Raw genomic sequence first — 22,223 nt, forward strand, 5'->3', positions numbered from 1 at the left:
AAGTTGTTTAAGTGCCGCTGTTTTTTTTTTTTTTTTTTTTTTTGGTGGTGGCCATTGATTGTTTACATTTGAAACAGCAGACTAGTGGATTTGTTGCCAATCTAGAGAAACTTAGCTTCGCAACAACAAAGATAACGCCTTCATTTATTATTGCCAATTAAATCATGCTTAATCCATTCTGGAATTTAGTCAAGGAAATAAGTGTTTAAGGTTTACTTCATACTTTTCAATACAGACATCTTCATTTTTAATGTATTTTTGCCTTGTCGCGAAGTGAGAGCTGAATTAAATGAGAAATACTGAATTGTCTGTGAAAAACTGTTTCTTTTTTGTTTTGTTTGCTTAACTTCTTTTATACATCGTTTTAGATTTTTTATAGCATTTGAATAGAACATGTGTCAACGATTAGATAATTCTTAAGATGATATAAATTTTGTGCATTCTTAGTTAAAAAATGAACAAAATGTAACATTGTTAAGTGAACCTAGGGCCAGAGTGTTGCTATGGTAAACAAATATAGTGAATTTTAAAGATTGCATTTATTCTATTGTGGTTTATGCACTATCGACGAAGTACGGTTAATTTAATCCAATAAGTATAAATGAAATGCAAGAAAAAATGGCTATAATTTAATATTCTGTACAAGGAAGTCATGTGGTGCACACATTCAGATTTTTATTTTTTTTTATTTTTTTTTATTTTTTTTTTATATAGCAGCCATATTTGTTTACATTTGAAACTTAGCAGAATAGTGGATTTGTTGCCAATCTAGAGAAACTAAGCTTCACAACAACAAAGTAACGTCTTGTTTCATTATTGCGAATTAAATTATGCTTAATTCATTCTGGAATTATCATTTAAGTTATTAGCTTGTTTCTGCATTGAAACTAAGGTGTTTTATCTTTTTCTATATCTTTAAATTCTTAACGAAAATATTTTGAATTTTTATGTATTTTTGCCTTGCCACTAAGTAAGAACAAGGTGTTTTATCTTTTTCTGTATCTTTCAATTTTTAATGAAAAAATTTGAATTTTTATGTATTTTTGCCTTGCCGCTAAGTGAGAACTGAAATATTTAGTAGCGCATGCATGCTGAATCGTCTGTGAAAAACTGTTTCTTTATTTGTTTAATATCTTTTATACATCGTTTTAGATTTATTATAGTATTTGAATAGAATGTGGTAATTCTTCAGATGATATAATTTTTTTGCACTCTGAGTTATAAAATGATACAGTGAACTTTGAAGAGTGCATTTATTCTGTTGTGGTTTATACACTATTGAGGAAGTAGATTTAATTCAAAATTCGTTAACTGTTAATTCAATATTTTTAAATGAAATGCAGGAAAATTGCGTATGATTTGATATTTTGTATAAGGAATTCGTGTGGTGTACCCATCAGATTTTTTAAAAAAATTGTTGTTTACTTTCTGATGCCATTAAATTTTAGAGAGATATTCCTCTATCCATATTTCCTGCAATTCCACTTTTTGCTTAGTTGACATCCAAATATGCTTTCACTTTGCAGATTCTGCTGCAACTCTAAAATTAAAAACTTTTCTACATAATCAAAAATTAAAACTGCCTCCTACTTGACAGTCAGGTTGGTTGCAGAAAGTCAGTGTTTCAAATTTAACTTTCTGCAATCATCCTGTCTCTCATTTTGTCTTGCCATGTAATTTTTCATACATTTTTAATATGCAAGATCTTCAGAGGGGTTACCGTCTTTAAGTTTCATTTCTTTCCAAAAAAGCTTTTTTGCCACCTGAAAACTTGTATTTTCAATAAAGCATGCTTGTTTCCTGTACTTTTTCAAAAGTTTGAGTTGTGTTTTTCCCAAGCTTCAGTACATAATAAATTCTGGTGTTTTTTGTGGTAATATAACTCAAAACATACTTTGAACAGGTATGTGGTTGTATCATATAGTAGAAACTCCTTCTGAAGGTAATCCAATTTTCTTTCGTGTGAAGCGGAAGTGTACAATTGACAATGCCTGGGCTGCCTAAGTAATCTCATCCTTTTTTATAACATACTTTTCAGTTGCTAAATAATGCAGAATATTTGTTGTAAAATTTGAAATTCTGATACTATTTTTATAAGAGTTTCATCATTCTATGCTTTTTTCCCTTAAGATAGTAAATGATATACATTGTGTTTATAAATGAATGGAGATTTAAAAGTTAACAATAAATTGATATATAACCTTATCCATTGCAAAACCTACATTGTAAGCATTGATGCTCTACCTGCAGTTTGTGTGTCAAGCTTACTGCACACTTGCAGCGTTTAGTTTCCAAGATGGCATCATACAGGAAAAACTTTTTGTGTGCTCCATTTTCAGGTGTCCAGATCTGTGGTTAGCATTAGTGTAGTGTGAGTTTTGTGCATGGTTTAGGAAAGACCCACCATACAAGAATAACTAGTTAGTACCAACAGTTTGCAAATACTGGATGCTTTTGTAAAGCAAGAGTTCTGGTGGACCTCATGTGTCTGATGCAAATGTTGAAAGAGTGTGCAAGGCATTTCAATGAAGTAAAGGAAGTAGTGAGTAGTTTTTCAGTGAAGTAAAGCACTTAGTAAAGCAAGTAGGGAGTTGTACATGTCAAAGAATACAGTGTGGAAGGTGTTGCATAAACAGCTATGTTTTAAACCACATAAAGTGGGATTAGTTCAACATCTTATACCAACTGACAAAGTGAAAAAGCATGACTTTTTTGAAGAGATGCAGTTAAAAATGAAGGCAGATAGTTTTGTAGAAAGACTCATTTTCCGAATTGAAGCCACTTTTCATGCAAGTGGGTAAGTGAACAAACACAGTGTCAGTAGCTGGGGAAGCGAGAAACTACATGCACAGCTAGAGCATCATTGTGACTCTCCAAAAGTGAGCATTTCTATCTTTGAGAAAGTGTAGTCTATTTTTCTTCGAACAAGAAACTGTGACCGGTGACACATTTCTAGACGTGTTGAAACCTGGTTGTTACTAACTGAACACCAGTTATGATGCTTACATTATGCAACTGGACTGTGCTCCACCCCATTTTCAGAGGAAAGTACTAGAGCTTCTTAATCGTGTTCTTCACCAAAGCTGAATTGGACTGATGCAACAAGAGACAATATCCTTCTTCCCTGGCCTTGTTTGTCGGATTGAGCACCATTCAATTTCTTTCTTTGGGGGTTTTTTAAAAGACCAAATTTATTTACTATCAATGCTCATGTCCCTTGAAGAAGTCTGGGAACGGATAAAGCATGGATTGCAGACCATCATGCTAGACATGATGCACTGAGGAATGGAAGAATAGATGTGTGTCGTGTGACCAAGAGTGTGTATATCGAAGGCTTGTGGTTAATGCATCAAAAATTAAGACAGTTGTCACTGGTTTTTGCTGTAAGTATATAGTAAATGATATTTATGAAGATATTAAATGATATTTATGAAGATATTAAATGATATTTATGAAGATATTAAATGATATTTTTCTCTTTTAAGATTTATGATTGGGTACCTGAATCATATAATGAAGCACCACCAAAATTGGCTGAACATTTAAAAAAAGAATTTAAGAAGGATTTGGTATACATTACATGTGTTGGTGAAGTATGTATATTTATTTCTGTTGTATATTTTTATACTATTAGAAATACTTTTTTATGATTAACCCAGAATTCAAGGAAAGAGATTAATTCAGCTATTTCATAGGAGCTTTTTAGAAAAAGGGTTTTTAGCTTCGAAACAATTTCTAGAAGATTTAAAAAATTGATTAAAATTTAAATCGTAAACTTTTAAAATGTGTTAGTGATACTGCTTGTGATATATTTGACAATTATTCAGTAGTAGTAGACACCAGCATACATACATCTGAATCTAAAATAATTTACTCTTTTCCTTTATGGTATACTTGTCAAGAACATGCTTCTGCTCATCTGCAGAGGACATCATCCTCAAATATACACTTTCCCACAGATAGAGTGAATTGGATACATATGTAAACATATGTAATATATATATTTAAACTCTTTGTTTATAAGAATTAATAAAAAATGATAATGCATAAATAAAAAATAATGCAATTTGATATTATTTTAAATAAGTTACTGAAGCAACGTAATTTGGTAGTTTCTTTCCTTCTGAATCATCTAAACTATTCCAACTAACTTTTGATATCAAAGCTGGGTGTTTTTATTTGCAATAAATTGTTCAAGTACTTCGGAAACAGTCAGTTGGCAAAAACTTACTGTCTTTATTTTCTTTCACTTTCAAATGTTACTGGGTGAAATCATAGGTTAATATTTTTGGAAAAGTCCACATGCTATCAGAAAAAAACTATTGCCCCTCAGATTCTTCTTCTAAAGCAGGGTTTCTTAAACTGTGGGTCGCAACTCCCAAGGCGGATGCGAGACCATGTAGCAGGGAGTCGCCAAAAATTTTAGCAGTTTTGATACTTCTTTAACTTATTACATTAATTTTACAATTGCCAAAATATTTTTACACAATATATCTGAAAATAGATAAAGATTATACAGACAAAGAAAAAAATGAAAGCGTTTCGACACATTCTTTTTGTAATATAAATGTTCATTTTCCTTGCTTTGCATGTGATGCTGTCAGTTCATCTGTTACTTATTTAAAATGTTCACATTGTTCTATGTCTTAAAATTAGAAACTAAAGTTGACGACTTAAAACTGCAATAGTATATTACAGTACAAGTGAAAAAAATTGACAGTTTCACTCACACACATGTCAGATTTGTGCAATACTTATGGGGTCCCTTAAAATTTAAGGAACTGGCATTTAAATTATGGTGGGAAAGCTAGTGTATAAAAAAAAGAGCACCGGATTCTTTTTGTCTGACTAAATTAAAAAAATTGTACTAGGAAATCCATTGTGTTTGTAATAATTTTCTTTCTCAGTTGCCTAGCGTAGATAAGCTTTACAATCAATTGTATGTCTGCTCTCAGCCATAAAAGCTTTTTTGCTGCTCCAGTCGTATACATGCTCTTAGTCACCAGAGCAAAGCACCATGCTGATCTTCTGTTATATTAAGTCAACGAACTTCATAATCTTGCACATTATGTATTACTGTTCATTCAATGAAAGTTAATTCCAACCAGCATATACAAACTGAATACGATGGTAATAAACTGAATACTAAGGGTTAATAAATTCATATCAGAAATAAAAGTGCTTTTACCATATGCACTAGTTTTAAATTCTTAACAGAATTTTAGTTAGTGCTTTCTAATCTTTTTCTGTAAATTAAATGCATTATTTCTACATATGACACCTGTCTGAAAAGTTTCCGACCTCAATATGTAGATGGCAACTCAAATCAACCGCAATGTGTGTATGGGGGGATTTGTTTGGGCACAGCTATTGTTAAAATTACATTTATGATACATTTGGTGAGCTTCAGTGCCAATCCTAGACTGCCCGGCAGCCACGTACAAATTAAAATTGGCCGCCCTTTTTTACAGAAATATGTTTGATAATTCTTTTGCCACTCTTGAATTTAACTACCCATGTGCTGTGTACCATCTTGCCCCTCCCTCTAGGATCGCCCCTGAAGCTTGTTATGTACCACCTCTGAATATGATGCTGGTTGATTAAATGATACTTGAATACAAATGGTTCAGTTCTGATCCTTTTTCAACAACTTTTCAACAATCACACCAAAACTTTATTAAGGCACTTAAGTATGTGATCATTGTGTTCTCTGGAAAGGGAAAAGTTGTTGAATCACTGAAGAAACAGAAATATAAATTCTTCAAGTTTTTTATAATACACTGGTGTGCAAAAATTAAGGACAAAGTCGAAAAATTAGCATATCAGCTGAACGAAGAGGCAGAGTGGACAGAAAGACCAATCAGGAGATTAAGTAAGGTGATGTACGGTAGCACATGCACAGATATGCAGGTAGACGTAATGGGGGAGTGTTTGAGTAGTATAAAGCATGTTGTCGGTGTAAGATCAGTATTTCTGGCAAAGACATTGCATGCCGTATAGCAGTTAAAATCACACCGAGTTGCTGCCTCAGCGAGAAATGGCGAATAATCAGCCTGTTAGACGACCTCTTGATGCTTTTACCCGAGGTCGAATCATTGGGAAGTTGGAGGAAGGCCGCAGTGTGACAAGTGTGGCTGCAGAGTTCGGAATTGCTCACAGCATCGTTTCACGACTTTGGAGACAATTTCAAACTATAGGAACAGCTATCCGGGGGTTTAGTAGTGGTCGTCCACGAGGAACCACACCCGCAGATAACCGGTATATTGGCTTACAGGCCAGAAGAAACAGGCGGCAGACAGCGGGAGTAATTGCTAGACACACGACACAGGCGACTGGACGACCGATATCGCGTTTTACCGTGGCCAAAAGACTGCACGGTGGTGGTCTGTTTGCACGACGCCCTGTACGGTGTGTACCTCTACCGCCTGCCCATCGGAGAAGGCGTTCTCTGTGGTGCCGGGAACACCGGAATTGGAGAGACAATGAATGGGGACGAATACTCTTTACAGATGAGAGCAGATTCAGTCTGAGTAGTGATTCTCATCGCATACTCATCTGGAGAGAGCGGGGAAGCCGCAATCATCTCTCAAACATCATTGAAAGGGACAGGTATGGAGGTGGCGGTGTTCTCGTTTGGGGAGGCATCATGCTTGGTAGTCGTACAGACCTTCACATCTTCGACGCAGGTTCAGTCAACGGGACCCGTTATTGTAACGAGATTCTTCTTCCATATGTGCGTCATTTTAGAGGCGCTATGGGTCCTCAGTTCCTTTTCATGGACGACAATGCACCATGTCATCGCACAGTAGCTGCCGAACAGCTCTTAGAGAGTGAGGATATTGAACGTATGAATTGGCCGGCACGATCTCTGGATCTCAATCCCATCGAGCATGTATGGGATTTTCTAGGCAGATGCTTGGCAGCTTGTACCTTACCACCAGTAACGATTCCGGAGCTTCGATTGGCGCTGCAAGACGAATGGGCAGCAATGACTCAACAACTCATTGACACCCTCATTCTCAGCATGGGCAGACGCTGTGAAACCTGCCTAGCAGTCAGGGGAGATCATATCCCTTATTGAAGACCGGATGTTTCTTGCTGGACACCCATCACAGGGATGTTTCGGCCTTCAGTCGCATTGCGCTCCATGCTACTTTTTCAATAAAGCTTCTTTTTATCCCTCTGATTTCTCTTTTAGTAAGTGTTGCTTATATTACTCATGTCCTTATGTATTGGGGATCTTACAGTATTAAATGTGTTGACTTGGAAAGCTTTTGTACAAAGTTATATTGAAAAAAACCGTCTCGTCCTTAATTTTTACACACCAGTGTAATTATAGTTTACCATGCTTTTTACAAGTAATTATCTTCACGTACTTACATACAGATCTCTGGTTGAAACCTTGAATTTGAATTGAAGATAGCAGAATTCTGTATATATCTACTTAAGGAACTAAACAAATGTAATATTTTCTGTGTGAAGGGTGGGGGGGAGTGAAAATGTTTATACTTAAAAATAATACTATGAAAGAAATATTGTATTGGTGAAATACTTAAATGGCTAAGCATTGTGGAATTATTGGTTAGTAGTCCTGATCATATATAGGTGATGCTATTTAGAACTTGAAAGATATATGCAGAACAGATTTATCATTTTGATTCATTATAAATGCAATTATATATTTAATTTATGAAGCATCCACTCTTTTTTTTTTAAACTACCATTGTTATGTTCTCTCCTCCCAAAAGAAACTGTAATTTTCGAAAAAAATTTTTTTAATCAAACTTTTATCAAGGAATATATGTACTTTAAATGTTATGTAAATCAGAATAGATGAATGCATATTGACTATTTTTCTGTAAAAAGTTTTTTTTTTAAAAAAAAAAAGATTGTGTTATCCCACTTTTATTCTTATTGCTTATATATTACTTATAGACCAAAAGAAATAAAGTATACTGAATAATTTTATGTGTTTTTTTTTTTGTTGCTCATATATTTATTTCTTATCCTAGAACTCTGCTGATAAGGACAACATTGGGGATGTAGAATATTATCCAGCTCAAGGCATAGAATTCAAGTATTTCCCATTTTTAAACCAAAAAGGTTATATGTCACCATTTGTGTTCGTTCAATTTGCCAATATCAATCGTGGTGTGCTGGTAAATATTGAATGTCGCGCTTGGGCCAAAAACATTGTGTATGATAGAGGAGACAGATTAGGAAGTGTGCATTTTGAACTGTTAGTTGATTAAAGTGGTAAGACTTTAAAATATATAAAATTAAAATCTGTCATTCTCTCTGTCAGTTTTTTGCATTTTTCATTTAGTATTTTTTGTTTATAGATTGTTATGGGTTAACTGTGCTCTGCTACACCTTTTTGAATGTGTGCCATTACCATCTGGAAACACGAAATATATGCACAAAAGCTATATATATTCAATTATTAATATAGTGTGGTATATGTGTATAAAAAAGACTATGCATATTATAAGGTGTTGAACTTTTATAGATGAGGTATTTATATAAACATCATGTTGCCAAATATTCTCGATGCTTTATGGCAGTTTGTCAGTTTGTGATCTTGATTATTAGATACAATTAATTGGTTTTCTAGAGATTAAATTATATAAAATATTATATTTGGTACTGGTGCTTTGATAGATTAGCCTTTTATGTAATTAGTGCAATAGATTCCCTCATCTGTATGGTCTTCTTTCTTCAAAACAGTGGTCAGCTTGTTGAATTGTGCTTTGTAAAGCAAGAAATGGACTTAGGGCATTTATCATAGTTAGTAAACTGAATTTGTTGTAAGTCCTAATTCAGTTATTAAAATATTAGCTACACATACTTTTATCACATGTGCATTTTTAAACTGCTGTAATGCCTGCATTTTTTAAATCTTACTCTGGAATGCTTCTTATATAGATAAGCTAACTTTATTCTCCCTTCTGTTGACTTTGTAGTTTGCATTTTCTCTCTTTGTTGTTGGATCTGTTCATTTTTTGCATGAAAATTGTATTATAGTGCTTGTCCCGTTTTGTTGCATCAAGACATATCATTAATTATAGGTTGTTTAAAGTATAATTTAAATTTTAGATGTATATAAAAGTGTTTAAGCCATGTTTCATATTTTAATGATGTTTGTTGAAATAAGTTTTATGAGGGATCAACTAAATTAGCTTCATATTTTTTAGAATTCAGTGACTGTTTTCCTGCTTAAATAGTACTTAGCAACTTTCTTGCAGTGTGGTTTTATGGTTTCAAAATTTCTGTAAATGGGGCTTTTTTGTTTTTATGAACAAGTGTTACATGAATTAATGAAATTAATTTTTATAGTGCTGAGCAATTAAAATATAAATTAAATATGTATTCACATAAAAGAACAAATTAAAAATTTTAGTGATTTGAGGGTGCTTTGTATCTACGTTCCTCCAATTGTTGGCAGCTCATTTGTTTTTCATATCCACATGTTTGGAGAAGTGTTTTGGGTGCATTTTTTTAAGTACAGCTACTGTTTCGTTTAGCATTTGAATAACATTTCTTTTAAAGTGATCTCTGTCATTTATTTTCATTCCCTTTTCTGAAAAATCTTCTACCTAAAGCAATAGATGTCACTTGAGACTTTTTGTAATTTTTAAAAATGTTTGTAACTATAGTGTCTGGCTTTCTTTTCTTTTTTTGTGATAAAAATGTTTAGCACAGTTCATTATTTTAAATATTTAATATAAACTTATTAAAAAATTAAAAATGAAATAAGTTTATTTTTTATACTGCAAGTTTAATATTTTGGCATTCTTTACAAAATAAACTTTGAAGAGTTTTAATACCAGAAACATTAAACCTTCTGAATAAATTTATAGACATTTTATTATTCTTTGTTTCTGTGTTGCACTTCATCTTTACAGATTTTCAGCATGAGAATAATGCAAAAAATTGTATCAGTTTTAATATGTCAGTAATGTTTTTTTTATTGCCTTAAGTTATGTGCTGTCTTAAGTCCTATCACAAACATATTTCTGTATATAATGATGAAGACAGATCTTCTAGCATTCTTGATCCATTAGATCATGTATGCTAGAAAAATTCTGATAAAAAAACTGGAGTTTAAAAAAAAAGAATGCACAATTGTAACTCAGACATCTCTTCTCATTTTATTGTTTATTATATGTACTGAATTGTTGCAAATGTTGTGTATGTATTTAGGAAGGAAATAAAACTGACTTTAAAGAATATATGTCGTCATTTCCATTTAAAAAGTGAAATAAATTTTGAAAGAATTTGAATTTAATTCTTTCTTTTGAGTAACATTAATTTGTCCTACAATTGAATTTTTTTTTTTGAACAAAGTAAATTTCATTTTTAGGTATTAAAATGTTGATGAAGTTTTGATCGTGATTGCTAATGCATGTGATGACTTCAGATAATCATGTATTTTGTTAACTGGGTAACATTTCAGATATCCATTATTTCATAAATACTGAAGTCCGGTAAAGCACTTAAAAAGAAGCAACAATAAATAATTGCTGTATTATTTAAATAGGCATTTTTAAAAATAGATTATGTATTCTTTTTCAGTAAGTTGGTCTGCTGCTTGAAAAACTCTTTTGTGGTATTGAAACTTTGAAACAGTTTGTTCTTCATGCTGTCTTAAAAAAAAGTAATTCCATACTTCAGACTCTGTAAAAAGAGGTGTTCCATATATCTTGTTCTTACTAATTTGAAAACTTCCTGAATATTAATGTTGTAACAATTTTAAGAACTGGTACCCATTGTAGTTTTTAGATAACATAGATTTCTGCTGAAAGCTTATGGGCTAAACATACCAAAGATATCCTCTTTTGTTTAATTTTAAAATTTTAATATATCTTGTATGTACTATTAATTTATTGTTAAACATCAGATAGTAAAAAGTCTTTTTTTAATATTTAATCTAACTAAACATTTTTGTGTTAGGCTTGGTTGCTGTGGAAAACAAAATTTTTATCCCTTTCCTCTTCTTAGTCAACTTATTGTGACTGTAAAATTACTGAAATCCCACATCCTCAGTATAATCAATCCAAAAGAGAACAGTCATACTTTGCCTTTATGAGATACCAATTCACTTAACTGAAAAGTAAGACTTGGGTGATATATTTACATATTTTTATTTCATAATTTATATTTCATAAAGTATCCACATAGTATTGCTTCTGAAAGTGGTTTTCGCCCACAATTTCTAAAAGTAATAAATTCTAGGTCCTTTTTTTAGGATATGCCATTTATTTTCCGGAATAGTTAGCTTGTCAGGATCTATATCCGACTCTTTAGTAATGCGGCCTAAATATTCGTTCATGCCCTTTTTGCATATGGTGCATTTCCAATACTGGGGGATGGAACATATGCCAATATGCATCCCACAAGCTAATCTAGGACATAAGCCATGTGCGAGATGCATCCCATAAGCTGAACAGAGAAAGAGTTTGTCAGAATCTTAGCATGTACCTGAAACTATTGTAGTAGTGAGTTTTATATGAAGTGCTTCAATCGTTACATGTTTTGTGCAGTCCTAATATTTTAAAGGTAATTAGCAACATATTCCGAAACAGGTTCCATTTGAAATTAGCATATAATAGACATACTTTTGGTTTCCACAGATATAATTATAGAATGATAAACGAGATTCTGATATAGTTGCAAAGCAAGGTTTCATACTTTTCTAAAGTCAAATGAGGCACTAAAAAAAATAGTCATTCACATGGTAGTGACTAGCAGTAGTAGATGTACTAAAAATATGCAGGTCTATTAAATGCCAAGTATAGTTTTGAATGATGCATGTGAGAATTTATGTATAGCTGTGAAAGAAAAATTGTTGAATCAATTACACATGGAGAGATTAATTCAAGGAAACCATATAGAAGTTGTTTCTTATCCACTTACTTATCCATGGTTTAGTCTCCATGTCTCTATGTTCTTTTTTCTCTGTATGTGACAGACTGGGATTCCTCTTCTAAATTCCATGCAAGCACCAGTACCTGCTCTTCAGATAGATCTGATTTATGATGGTCAATTTTCCTTTCAAAATTTTGACCACATACTTCACTGTGAAGCCAGCCACGCAGATCAGATTTTCCCATAGCTAACGATTCTTTCGCATCTTGTTGGAAAGACTTTAGTTCTTCAACTGAGTCTACACTCGTAATGCAATTGTCCACATACATCGAGTCTTTCAGTTTTTCAGCTGCCATTTTCAAACGGTCAGGTGCATTCTTTAGATGATAATTTAAAACTGCTTCTAATAAAAATGGGTTGCACGAAAGGCCGAAAACATTGTGGGAATGCCGGTATATAATAAACTTCTTAGGATTTCCTCCTAACCACCACAAAAAGCGTAGGAAATTCTTATCATTTTCATATAGAGCAATTTGTAAAAAGGCTTTTCGATTATCCGATATGACTCCTATTTTTGCTAATTCAAAACAATTCAAAATTGAAGGTATTTCAACGAGATTTGGGGGCCCTTTTCTACAAATCGTTTTTCTTTAAACACAGGTTGTTGAGGTAAGTAGTAAAATTTACCAATTTTATTAGACTCATTCAAATCGAACTTTTCGATAATGCCCTACTTTTCCCATTTTTCAAATACATTTTTATAATCATTTAATCTTCCTACAGTTCTCAAAGATCTTACAGTGTTCTTCAGTCTTTTCTTAGCCAGATCAAAACTATCTAAGTTTTGCTTGGCCGTCAATCCGACAAATGCAAACAATGTACCTGCCTTCTTTATTTCTAGCTACCGTGTTTTCAAAATGCTTCAAAGCAAGATCTTAGTTCTAATTTTGTTCGCTTTTCACTGGGATCTTTTATCCTAGAGAATCTAATTCCCATAAATCTTATATTTTTTCCAAGATTCGTAAGTAAAGAGTGAACCAACAGTGAAATTTTTGCTTGAAAGTTAGATTTATGTTTAGATTTTCCTAAAACTGTATACTCTAAATATGTTTCTACTGCGATGAGTCCACCAGAAAGTTGTTTTACATTACCAGTTAATAATTTTCTTACAGTGTCAGAGCCCAATAAGATATGAATTTCATTAATGTCTTTTTCGTAGAAACAAAACTTCTTATTCATATAAGAATCGGTTACAAAAATATTCATTCTTTTTTATTTTTGTAAGATATTATGACCATTAATTCTAGGTATGCCTAAGGAAATATGCTCCTGACCATTGACATCCATAACAAATTAAAATTTTTTACCCAAACTGGATAACCTAATTGTATATCTATCATGAACTGAAGTAATTTGTTTTACCTCCGAAAAGCACATGAGTTATCGTTTCTTTTCCTCTGCTCTTCAAACACATGGTTTTTGCAATATATTTTGAAATGTAACTTTTCTGGCTCCCAGTAATCGTCCTCACCAGTAGCCTTGAATTTTCATTTTCAGTGTAAACAGTTAGCGTTTGTAAAAAAACCTTTCATTTGCTTTGAGTAGTTAGATCGGTAGACTCTGAATTCATATTATTTATTCTTTCCCCTTTTTTGTTGCTAAACGCAACAAAATTTGTGATGTAATCCAGAACAGAATCCACGTTTAGTTTTCTTAATGGGGCAGTTCCGTGATAAATGCTGTGCTTTTTGTAAAAAGTTAAAGCAAGCTCCTTTACACGAAAATATATTTCTTCTTTCTTCCAAAGTAAGATTCATTACTACATTGCAACAATCAGGAATATAAGTCATGGAATCACAAAATACACAAGTTCTTTTTTTTTTTTCATTATATTACTCCCGACTGGCATCGAAGCCGTCAATAATTCAATGCTGCTTATATGTACGTCCCTTATCCATTCAAAAATTGACAGTCATTTAGGGGTCAGCAAGACCTTCCTTGCTTGCCAAACTTGATCTGGTACACCACCAAGCAATTCGGATCTGTGCTGGCGCCTTTAGAACTTCTCCAGTGGAAAGCCTGTATGTGGAAAGCATCAAGACTTCTTTGAATTTAAGATGTGAGCAACTTTGTCTCAAGTAGTATTTTAAAATCATGTCACAGATCTAGAATCCGAACCATCTACATTTACTCAGTGATGCATGCTCTCGTTTATATCAGGCATGCCCATCATGTATCCCATTGTTTGGTTTAAGAGTTAGCATCTTACTAGAATAATATAATATGACTAGTATAAATTCACAGTTGGAGAATCCTTTTGATACACCACCATGGGAGGACTGGAAATTTCAGTCTCTAATACTGGGATAAATCTAGTACAAGTGATATCATTTACAAGTAGATCTTTATGACATGAACATAATACAGAAATCAATACATAATACAGAAATATAACATAGACATAAATACAGAAATTATATCCCTCCCTATACAGATCGATCAAAGTGCCGAGATCATGTTGCTGCGGCCTTTGTACTAGAAAAATCTATTCTGAAATTTCGATTACACCCGGCTTGCTCCGTTTTTACCTCTGAACTTACTGCAGTTTATCAGGCTCTAATGTTTCTCTCAAAACATCATTGCAAGAATTTTATTTTCCATACAGATTCCTTGAGTGTCCTAACTTTATTCAAAGAGCATAACCCAGATCCCAATATTACCAGAATTCTGAAGCTTAACCCTTTCCGGCATGCTACCTTTTAAAGTCGGAAATTTGATAAAAAATGTAGCCAGTATAATTAGGCCTAGAGGAGTACACAAGCAAAATTTTGAAGATAGCACTTATCGTTTTAATTCTGTGGGTGTGCCCAAAGTGGCACACTGATTGAATAGAGCTTCGGAAAGAGTGCTGAAACGAGCATTGTTGTCAATGAACTGATCCATGAGATGCAGAGAAACAAAGAATACATACTCTCAGTTGTTCTAGATTATCGGTGAGCCCGGTCTGGGCACACCTAGAGTTCGCCGTTTGATTTTAGGCAAGATTTCAACGTAAAATTTAAAACTAATACAGAATAAAAATATTAGCATACAGCCAAAAAAATAACATAGAAATTTTTTTTCAAGCAATTCCTTTTATACCCTAAAAAAATATGGAAGATTTCTTTGAAAAATGAGGCTCTTAAAAAACTAAACATGGCTAAAATATATGGACTGGTTTGTGTTGAGCTGCCATCTACAATAAATAAAGAAGGTTCAGAGTAACCTATAAATCCTTTTTCAATCAATTTTTCTGTGCGTACAGAAGGGAATTTTTAGGTGTGTCCAGACCAGACATACTGTGCCGCAAAGGGTTAACCAGACTTTAAAATATCGGGGATATCAGATTCTTTATTCTGGATCCCTGGCCATGTTGGCATGAAAGGGAATGAAGTAGCGGACATCACAACAAAAACTGTTAGTACAATATCTAATTTCCAGATCCCACTCACAGATATCAGTATGATGATCAAACATAAAAATTGTAATAAATTGCAGATGCATTGGGATGACCAAATGAATAACAAGCTCAGAAATATTAAACCCACAATTGAATGCTGGCCGTCTACGGCAAATAGAAGGGAACAAGTTATTTTGACCTGGTTGAGAATCGGCCATTGTTGACCAACTCGGGAATATTTGCTGAAAGGCGAGAAGAATCCTCATTGCACAAAGAAGATCTGACAGTCCGCCATATTTTATTAGAATGTTATAGTTTTAATTATCTTTGTCAAAATCATTTTCAATGTCTAAAATTAGATTTAAACAACTTAATAGGGAAGAGCCATTATCACAAGTTGTTCCAGTTTTTAAAGGATACTGACTTTTATTATTATAAACTGTAATTTCTTTTTTAGTCTGTTTTCACCTCACCTGACATGTATAGTAGTTGTCCATATGAAACTTTAAACATACTCTGTATTCACTGTTTGGTGCAGATAACCTTGTAAGGTTTTTTGCCAGGAACTACAATCAATCAATAATGGGTCAACAATATGCACTGTTGACAATGACGCTTGGTCAATAGAAGCACACAAGAGGGACATCTGCTGCACAGTCCTATATCCAAAAGTGTGTTGTAAATATTTCTACAACAAATTACCAAAGAGAAAAGCAATTTCTTACCTTGTCTTCTCCTTAGTTTCCATCATTATGATAGCCTTGAATCATCCATAAAGAGATTGTACATGAAACTGCAAACGAACACATTTATTTACACATAATAATAGAATAAGATTCATTACAATTTTCATAATATATGTTAAGAGAGGGTGTCAGGACTGCTGTTCCTTCTAATTGCCTTTGGAACCATTAGAAATCCTGAATGGGAGCAGGGAGCTTACTCAAACTATGCTCATCTGTTGTATAGGAGATATACCACCACCAAGAAGGGTTAACCCTTTATTTCTCACAGCATACAGCCGTTCCCACACGTCGGGATTCAGAGACCAGCACATATGGTCTAAAATGTAGAAAATAAGAAATAAACTAACTTAATAAGAAGTAAACTTGGATGCGTTACAGAGACTAGTAACACGAAGCTTGGCCTTTTGACCATACGTATGTGGTGAGCGAAATGCAGAAACTACAGTACCTCTTCAAATATCAACAGAAAGTAAGTTCTGGCCTTAAAGGCAGACATGAACTAAGTGAAAAGCATGTGCAAGGCAGCAAGAAGTCTCCCTCTTCTCTTGGCTGAAGGCCATATCTGAAATACCTATACAGTTTGCAAACTCATTAGCATACACAATTCAGACACAATAACACGCCGAATAAATACTAATTCAGAAGTCAAACAACAAAAATCAGCGTTATATTTACAAAATTTTCACAGGACTAGTTTCGATGATTTTACCGAACTACCATCTTCAGCTGCAAAACCTCAAATGAACATCAACGCTGATTTTTGTTTTTTGACTTCTGAATTAATACACAATTCACTCAAGCTTATTATTAATACTCAATTCACTCAAGCTATTATTCTGCCAGGGAATGGAAAATAAGAGAAGATATTTTTAAAATAAAATAAATGTTAGTTAAACTTAAATTCCTTCTATAGTGCCCGCCAAAATTTAATAGTTTGAAAACTAGGTCTAAATGACCTTGTTGAAAACTTTAAATTTTAAACTCTAAAACGAGGCCAATATTTCTAACCTAGAAATTATTTGTATTATTACAGACGATTTCTTTCGGAGACAAATATTCTTAATCTGTACTTGAATCTAAATTAAAATCCTTTTCATTTATCTGGCTTCTTCCAGAGATCTGGAAGGAAAACTAATTTAGTGATTCGTATAACATATTAGATGGCAAATAACATGAGCACATTCCTTTTCGAAGTGCGCTATTCTCATTTATTTATTTCATTCAAACTTTTATATAATTATACCCTCGTGCTCTTTGGCATGTGTTTTACAAAGAGAATATTAAACACGGGTGTGTATATGTACAGGTATTCAACACTACCGCCTACAATCAAGACACTAATGTGTTAAAATTTCAGCATATCTAGACCTCAGAACATACCTTGCAGTCAGCTCGAAACCTTGAGGTGTTTCGAGCTCGAACTTTAAAATTTGAGCTAACTCTCAAGTGTAGCATCAGAGAGCCCGACATACTTTTATTCATTTAAAATTTAGCACACACATACAATGCATAGCACTATTTTCATTCATTCTACACTGTTAAAAATTTCAGTAAAATGTTGCACCATTTAATAGTTCAATATTCGAGGATGAACGAAAACATGGTTCACTCGTTTTTTAACAGCTCTGATAAATGGTGAAACTGCAAGAACGGTTCTAGTTTTCACCATTTCCTGGCAAATTGTTACAGCCATTTCAGCTCAAGTGCATCAGCCTATTTTTATTCCCATCTTTAAAAATGCTTTTGGTGGTTGAATATACATATTCAACCACCAAAAGCGGAATTGAAAATTATAAGGTAAGTATATTTTTAGAGTATTCATTACTATATTTTGATTTATGTATGTATTTTTTTAATTTATTTGCATCTATGCATTTATTTTATGTATGCATATTTTAATTTATTCATAACCATGTATGTTTATAGTAGTTTATTTTTCATAGCTAGTAGTATAAATGGCTCTGAGTAAAGCACTGAAAAGAAATTCTCATGTATTCTTATGACAAGTAAATTGTAAAGATCTGCAGACTCTACATTCCTTATAACCCAACCATAAATTTTTTCAATAATTGTTTTCTGCTGGTTAAGAACATTATTTTTGAAATAATGAGACGATGTATTAGTAGCTAGACTAACGATTTCGAACATCACTTATACGGTGCAAACAGTATTAGTACAATTTATTTACTTTATTGTTATAACTACAGTATGAATTTATGTCTATGCATGTCTGAATGTTTTCCTGTTCTCTTCAAAGTTTTGTTTTTTATTTTATTCCGATTTCAGTTAATCTTCCATAAGCGAGCTGAGCGGGAAACTTGGCCAGAGTTTTTATTTGGCACGATTCCTTGGCACCTATGCCTGTATGTTTTCTTGTGGCAAACATAAAGCTTTATTTCGCTGAATGTAATGAGTATATTTAAATTTTTGCAATTTTTTTCTTTTGGCACTATATCTTGGAATTTCACGCTAAGATTTGGTGATTAGTTTCATAAAAATTTCAATCTACTCGATTCCTTATCTCATGAAGTAACTGAAGAAAATCACTCAAGTTTCTTTCTGTTGCTAGTCGTTAGCAGGCCTGCTTGAAGATTCATCGCTGTACTGTTTTCTAAGCTAAACTTTAGTTCATTCTGATTGGAGTTTCTCAATTTGGTACAGTTTGAGCATGGGACTGTACTGGCGATTTACTGGCTTGCCACACTTTTCGGACGGTTGTGTTTGTGGGACCTAGCAAATTTTAGATTACTCCACTTCGACAACCCTGTCGCATTCCCGCGTGTTTTAAACTGGAAAGTGCTATTTTTTCGGTGGAGCAGAACAAGAAGTTGCTTAGTTGTATTTTTTTTTTTTTTTTAATATAATTTTATTCTGATTTTAGTTAATCTTCCATAAGCGGGGTGAGCGTGAAACTTGGCGAGTGTTTATTTGGCGCGATTGTTGAGCGAAAATAAAATAGTTCAGTGTGTTGAATTCCAAGAACGATATTAACTTGTAAATTTTAGTGAGTTGATGCATCCATTGTTAGTGAATTTGAGTATATTTCTTTGGTTGACAATTTTTGAGTCCGAGGAAAGTATTATCCAGTTTATTTCCTTCAATTGAAACTGATGTGGAGTGTCCAAAATGTTCTGTGAAGATGGTTGTTATTAAGGATATGGTGTTGCATTTGGCGTCATTTTTGTTTGGTGATGTTAGATTTTATATTGTCGTTTCTTTTTGCAATTGGCAATTGCGATGTAAAGTTTGACATCGAAAACGAAAATAGTTTGGCTCATGGAAGATTAGGCTCCGATCTCCATATATTTTCTGATTACCATGCCATTTGTTTTGGCATTATTGAGAAGTTTCAGAGATTGTTAATGGAGAATTTGAAGTTTTTTTTTCAAATGGAAGGATGACGTTAGGAAAACCTGGTGTAGTGAATAGGCTGTTCCTTTTATATTTCTGCCAAGATCAACAATTATTCTTATATTTCTTAAAGGAAGCAGGTTTAATAAAGAGGGAATTTGTGAGCATGAAATATATTTCTAAAATAAAATTTAAGATTATAAAGTCGAAGTCAAATGATTTTATGTGGGTGTGAAGGAATGTTACGGCAGAGAATGTAGATCTCAAAGTCAATTCAATATAGGTCATGGTTTTCTAAGAGTAAGCTGAGGATGGATGAAATATTTTCCCTAATATATGCTCAGAGGGACTAAAACTGGAGCTGTTCAAGACGAGTATTTTTTGGTTTCTAATACATTAGCAGACTGCTCATATACAGCTTTGTTGCTGTTTTATGCCAGATTTAATTGCAGAATAGTTATATATTTCACTGACATGTAGTGAGTGCTTCAGTTATGTCAAAAATTTGTACAGTGATGCAGTACAGTTCACACTGCCACTTAGATTACATATACTCAGTATGGTGGTTGTCATACCAGTAGAGGGTATTCATGGAAGGAAATTTAGCTATTTCATGTCGCATGATGGGAAATACACTCATGTCCAAAATTATGTTTACATGCATAAATTCACGGATTTCTCAGAGACTATGACTTATAATTTAATGAATTTTCGTGGAATCATACATAACATGATGACACATAAATGCAAAAGAAAAAATTGAAGATCACCTCATATGATATAAAATTGTAGCATGAAACAATAAAATTGGTAATAAAGCGTGACAAAGAGAGTTAAGAATAAAAGGAATGATTCAGAAAAAGAATTAAGTCTTACGAATTTAATATGGAATATGATCTCCCCTGACTTGTACACACATATCACAACGTGTTTTAAGGCTGGAAATAACGTTGTTAACCACAGTTTGGGGAATTAATCTCCACTCTTCCAGCAATGCCGTCTTCAGAGCATTTACATCTCTAGGAGGAGGATGTATACGTGCAATTGCTCTTCCAAGGTAGTCCCTTAAGTTCTCTATCGGGTTAAGGTCAGGAGAGTTTGGTGGCCAAGGTATTCGCTTAATGTCTTCACTTTCAAGGAATTCATCAACGAGGTTTGCTCGATGTGGACGGGCATTATCATCCATAAATAAAAAGTCAGGTCCATATGCACCCCTGAAAAGTCTTACATAATTTGTAACCAGTGGCGGCTGCAAGATCTAAGACCTCATCTCGACATATCTGGCCTGCCACAGATCCGCTGCTGAACATGTGTAGGGGCGTACGTCCATCGATCATTATTCCACCCCATACCATCACACCTCCACTACCGAAACGGTCACGTTCCACAATGTTCGAGGGATCATTTCGTGTTCCTGACTCCCTCCAGATGTAAACACGTTTAGAATCACCAGTTAAACTAAACCGCGACTCATCAGTAGAGAGAACATGGGACCATTGATGTTCAGTCCAGTTTTGATGTTCTTTACACCAATTAAAGCGATCCCTCTTTTTCTGTGAAGACAGTAAAACACATACCCTTGGCTTTCTGGCATAAAGGCCTTTTTCATTAAGCCTTCTGTATATTGTTTGCCGTGATGCAACAGTTCCAGTGGCGGCTGCAAGCTCTGAACTTAAGTGGCGAGCAGTAGCCTTTCTGTTACGATGGGCAGTTAATGCCAGATACCGATCTTCAGAAGCAGTTGTCATTCGTTTCCGACCTTGTCCAGGCCTCCTTACAACACTTCCATCATTTTGAAACTGTTTCCATAGCTTAGAGACTGTCTGTCTTGAAATATTCAGACATGTGGCTGTTTCCATGATTGACTGCCCTGCTTCTAAACAGCCGATAATTCGCCACTTTACAGATTCTTCCAAATGATACTTCGAAGCCATAACAAACCGCTTTGAGTCCCTACACACTGAAATCAAACGCTATGTTGCAGAAATTCACTCAAATATTCAGTTTGCGCAAAGCGCTTGATTCACCTTTGGATGACGTAACGCCTAGATTTGCATATCACAAACCGTTTGATTACTTTTGATTGGATAATGCTAATTAGGCTTGGTTTTCACACATTCCCTGCAAATACGGATCACATTGATTCGATATTTCATTGAATATCATCATTTTTGGGTATGTAAAGATAATTTTGGACATGAGTGTAAATTGTTTCAGCATGGCTAGTAATGTCAGATAGCTATAGTCAAAAGTCATAAGTTATAACATGTAGAGACCTTGGTGTCTTTTCGTGCATGTTAGAGCAATTCAGGACGTGGACATTTTCACATGTCTATTATTGCAGATTTGTGCTAGGCAGGATTTGTTGTGGTGTCCATCTTCTGTGAATGTTATGTAACTTATTCTGGCAATAAAATTTTTTGTTGTTAAAAATTCCATTATTATAAATGTTATTGAATTTGTTCTTTCCCAATTATGTCTTTTTTAGGTTCCTGCTGATGCTGAAAAAACACTAGTCAGTTTCACCTAAAAATTTTTTCAGTTGGACATATTGCTTTTTCCTCTTACTTCTATGTAGTTGCAGAAAATTAAACTTTAAATGTCTCAAAAAAGATTTTATTTTGGCTGTTGTGTTTTTGCTATGTTATTACTACACTATAAATATAAAATATCCAAAAGAAATGTCTTGTACTCCTAAATTTTTACAGCATTATTTTTTTTTAAATCAGTGGTAAAATACCTAGTAAAGTTATGAATCTTCATAATAAGATAGCATTAAAGTGGAATATTTTGTTTTCATGTTTTTATAGATATTCTGT

The 22,223-nt window shown here is 33.6% G+C and overlaps 1 protein-coding gene across 2 annotated transcripts in view; it reads left to right on the plus strand.

Moving 5' to 3' along the window:
• LOC118187405 (sodium/potassium-transporting ATPase subunit beta-2-like) overlaps positions 1-22,018 on the plus strand; it is a 44,587-nt gene extending 22,569 nt beyond the window's left edge. The window contains exons 5-7 of one of the 2 annotated variants that reach the window (XM_035357623.2): positions 3,486-3,593; positions 8,013-8,256; positions 21,893-22,018. In XM_035357623.2, coding sequence (XP_035213514.1) covers positions 3,486-3,593; positions 8,013-8,252 — 348 coding nt within the window. In that variant the 3' untranslated portion in view covers positions 8,253-8,256; positions 21,893-22,018. Of the gene's footprint in view, positions 1-3,485; positions 3,594-8,012; positions 10,233-21,892 lie in introns of those variants that run through there. The other variant, XM_035357622.2, reaches the window with a different exon arrangement.
• The last annotated feature ends 205 nt before the right edge of the window (positions 22,019-22,223 follow it).

This window comes from Stegodyphus dumicola, chromosome 5, assembly GCF_044657685.1.
Source record: "Stegodyphus dumicola isolate Sdum_Otavi_A_Nest chromosome 5, ASM4465768v1".
Classification (NCBI taxonomy): domain Eukaryota; kingdom Metazoa; phylum Arthropoda; class Arachnida; order Araneae; family Eresidae; genus Stegodyphus; species Stegodyphus dumicola.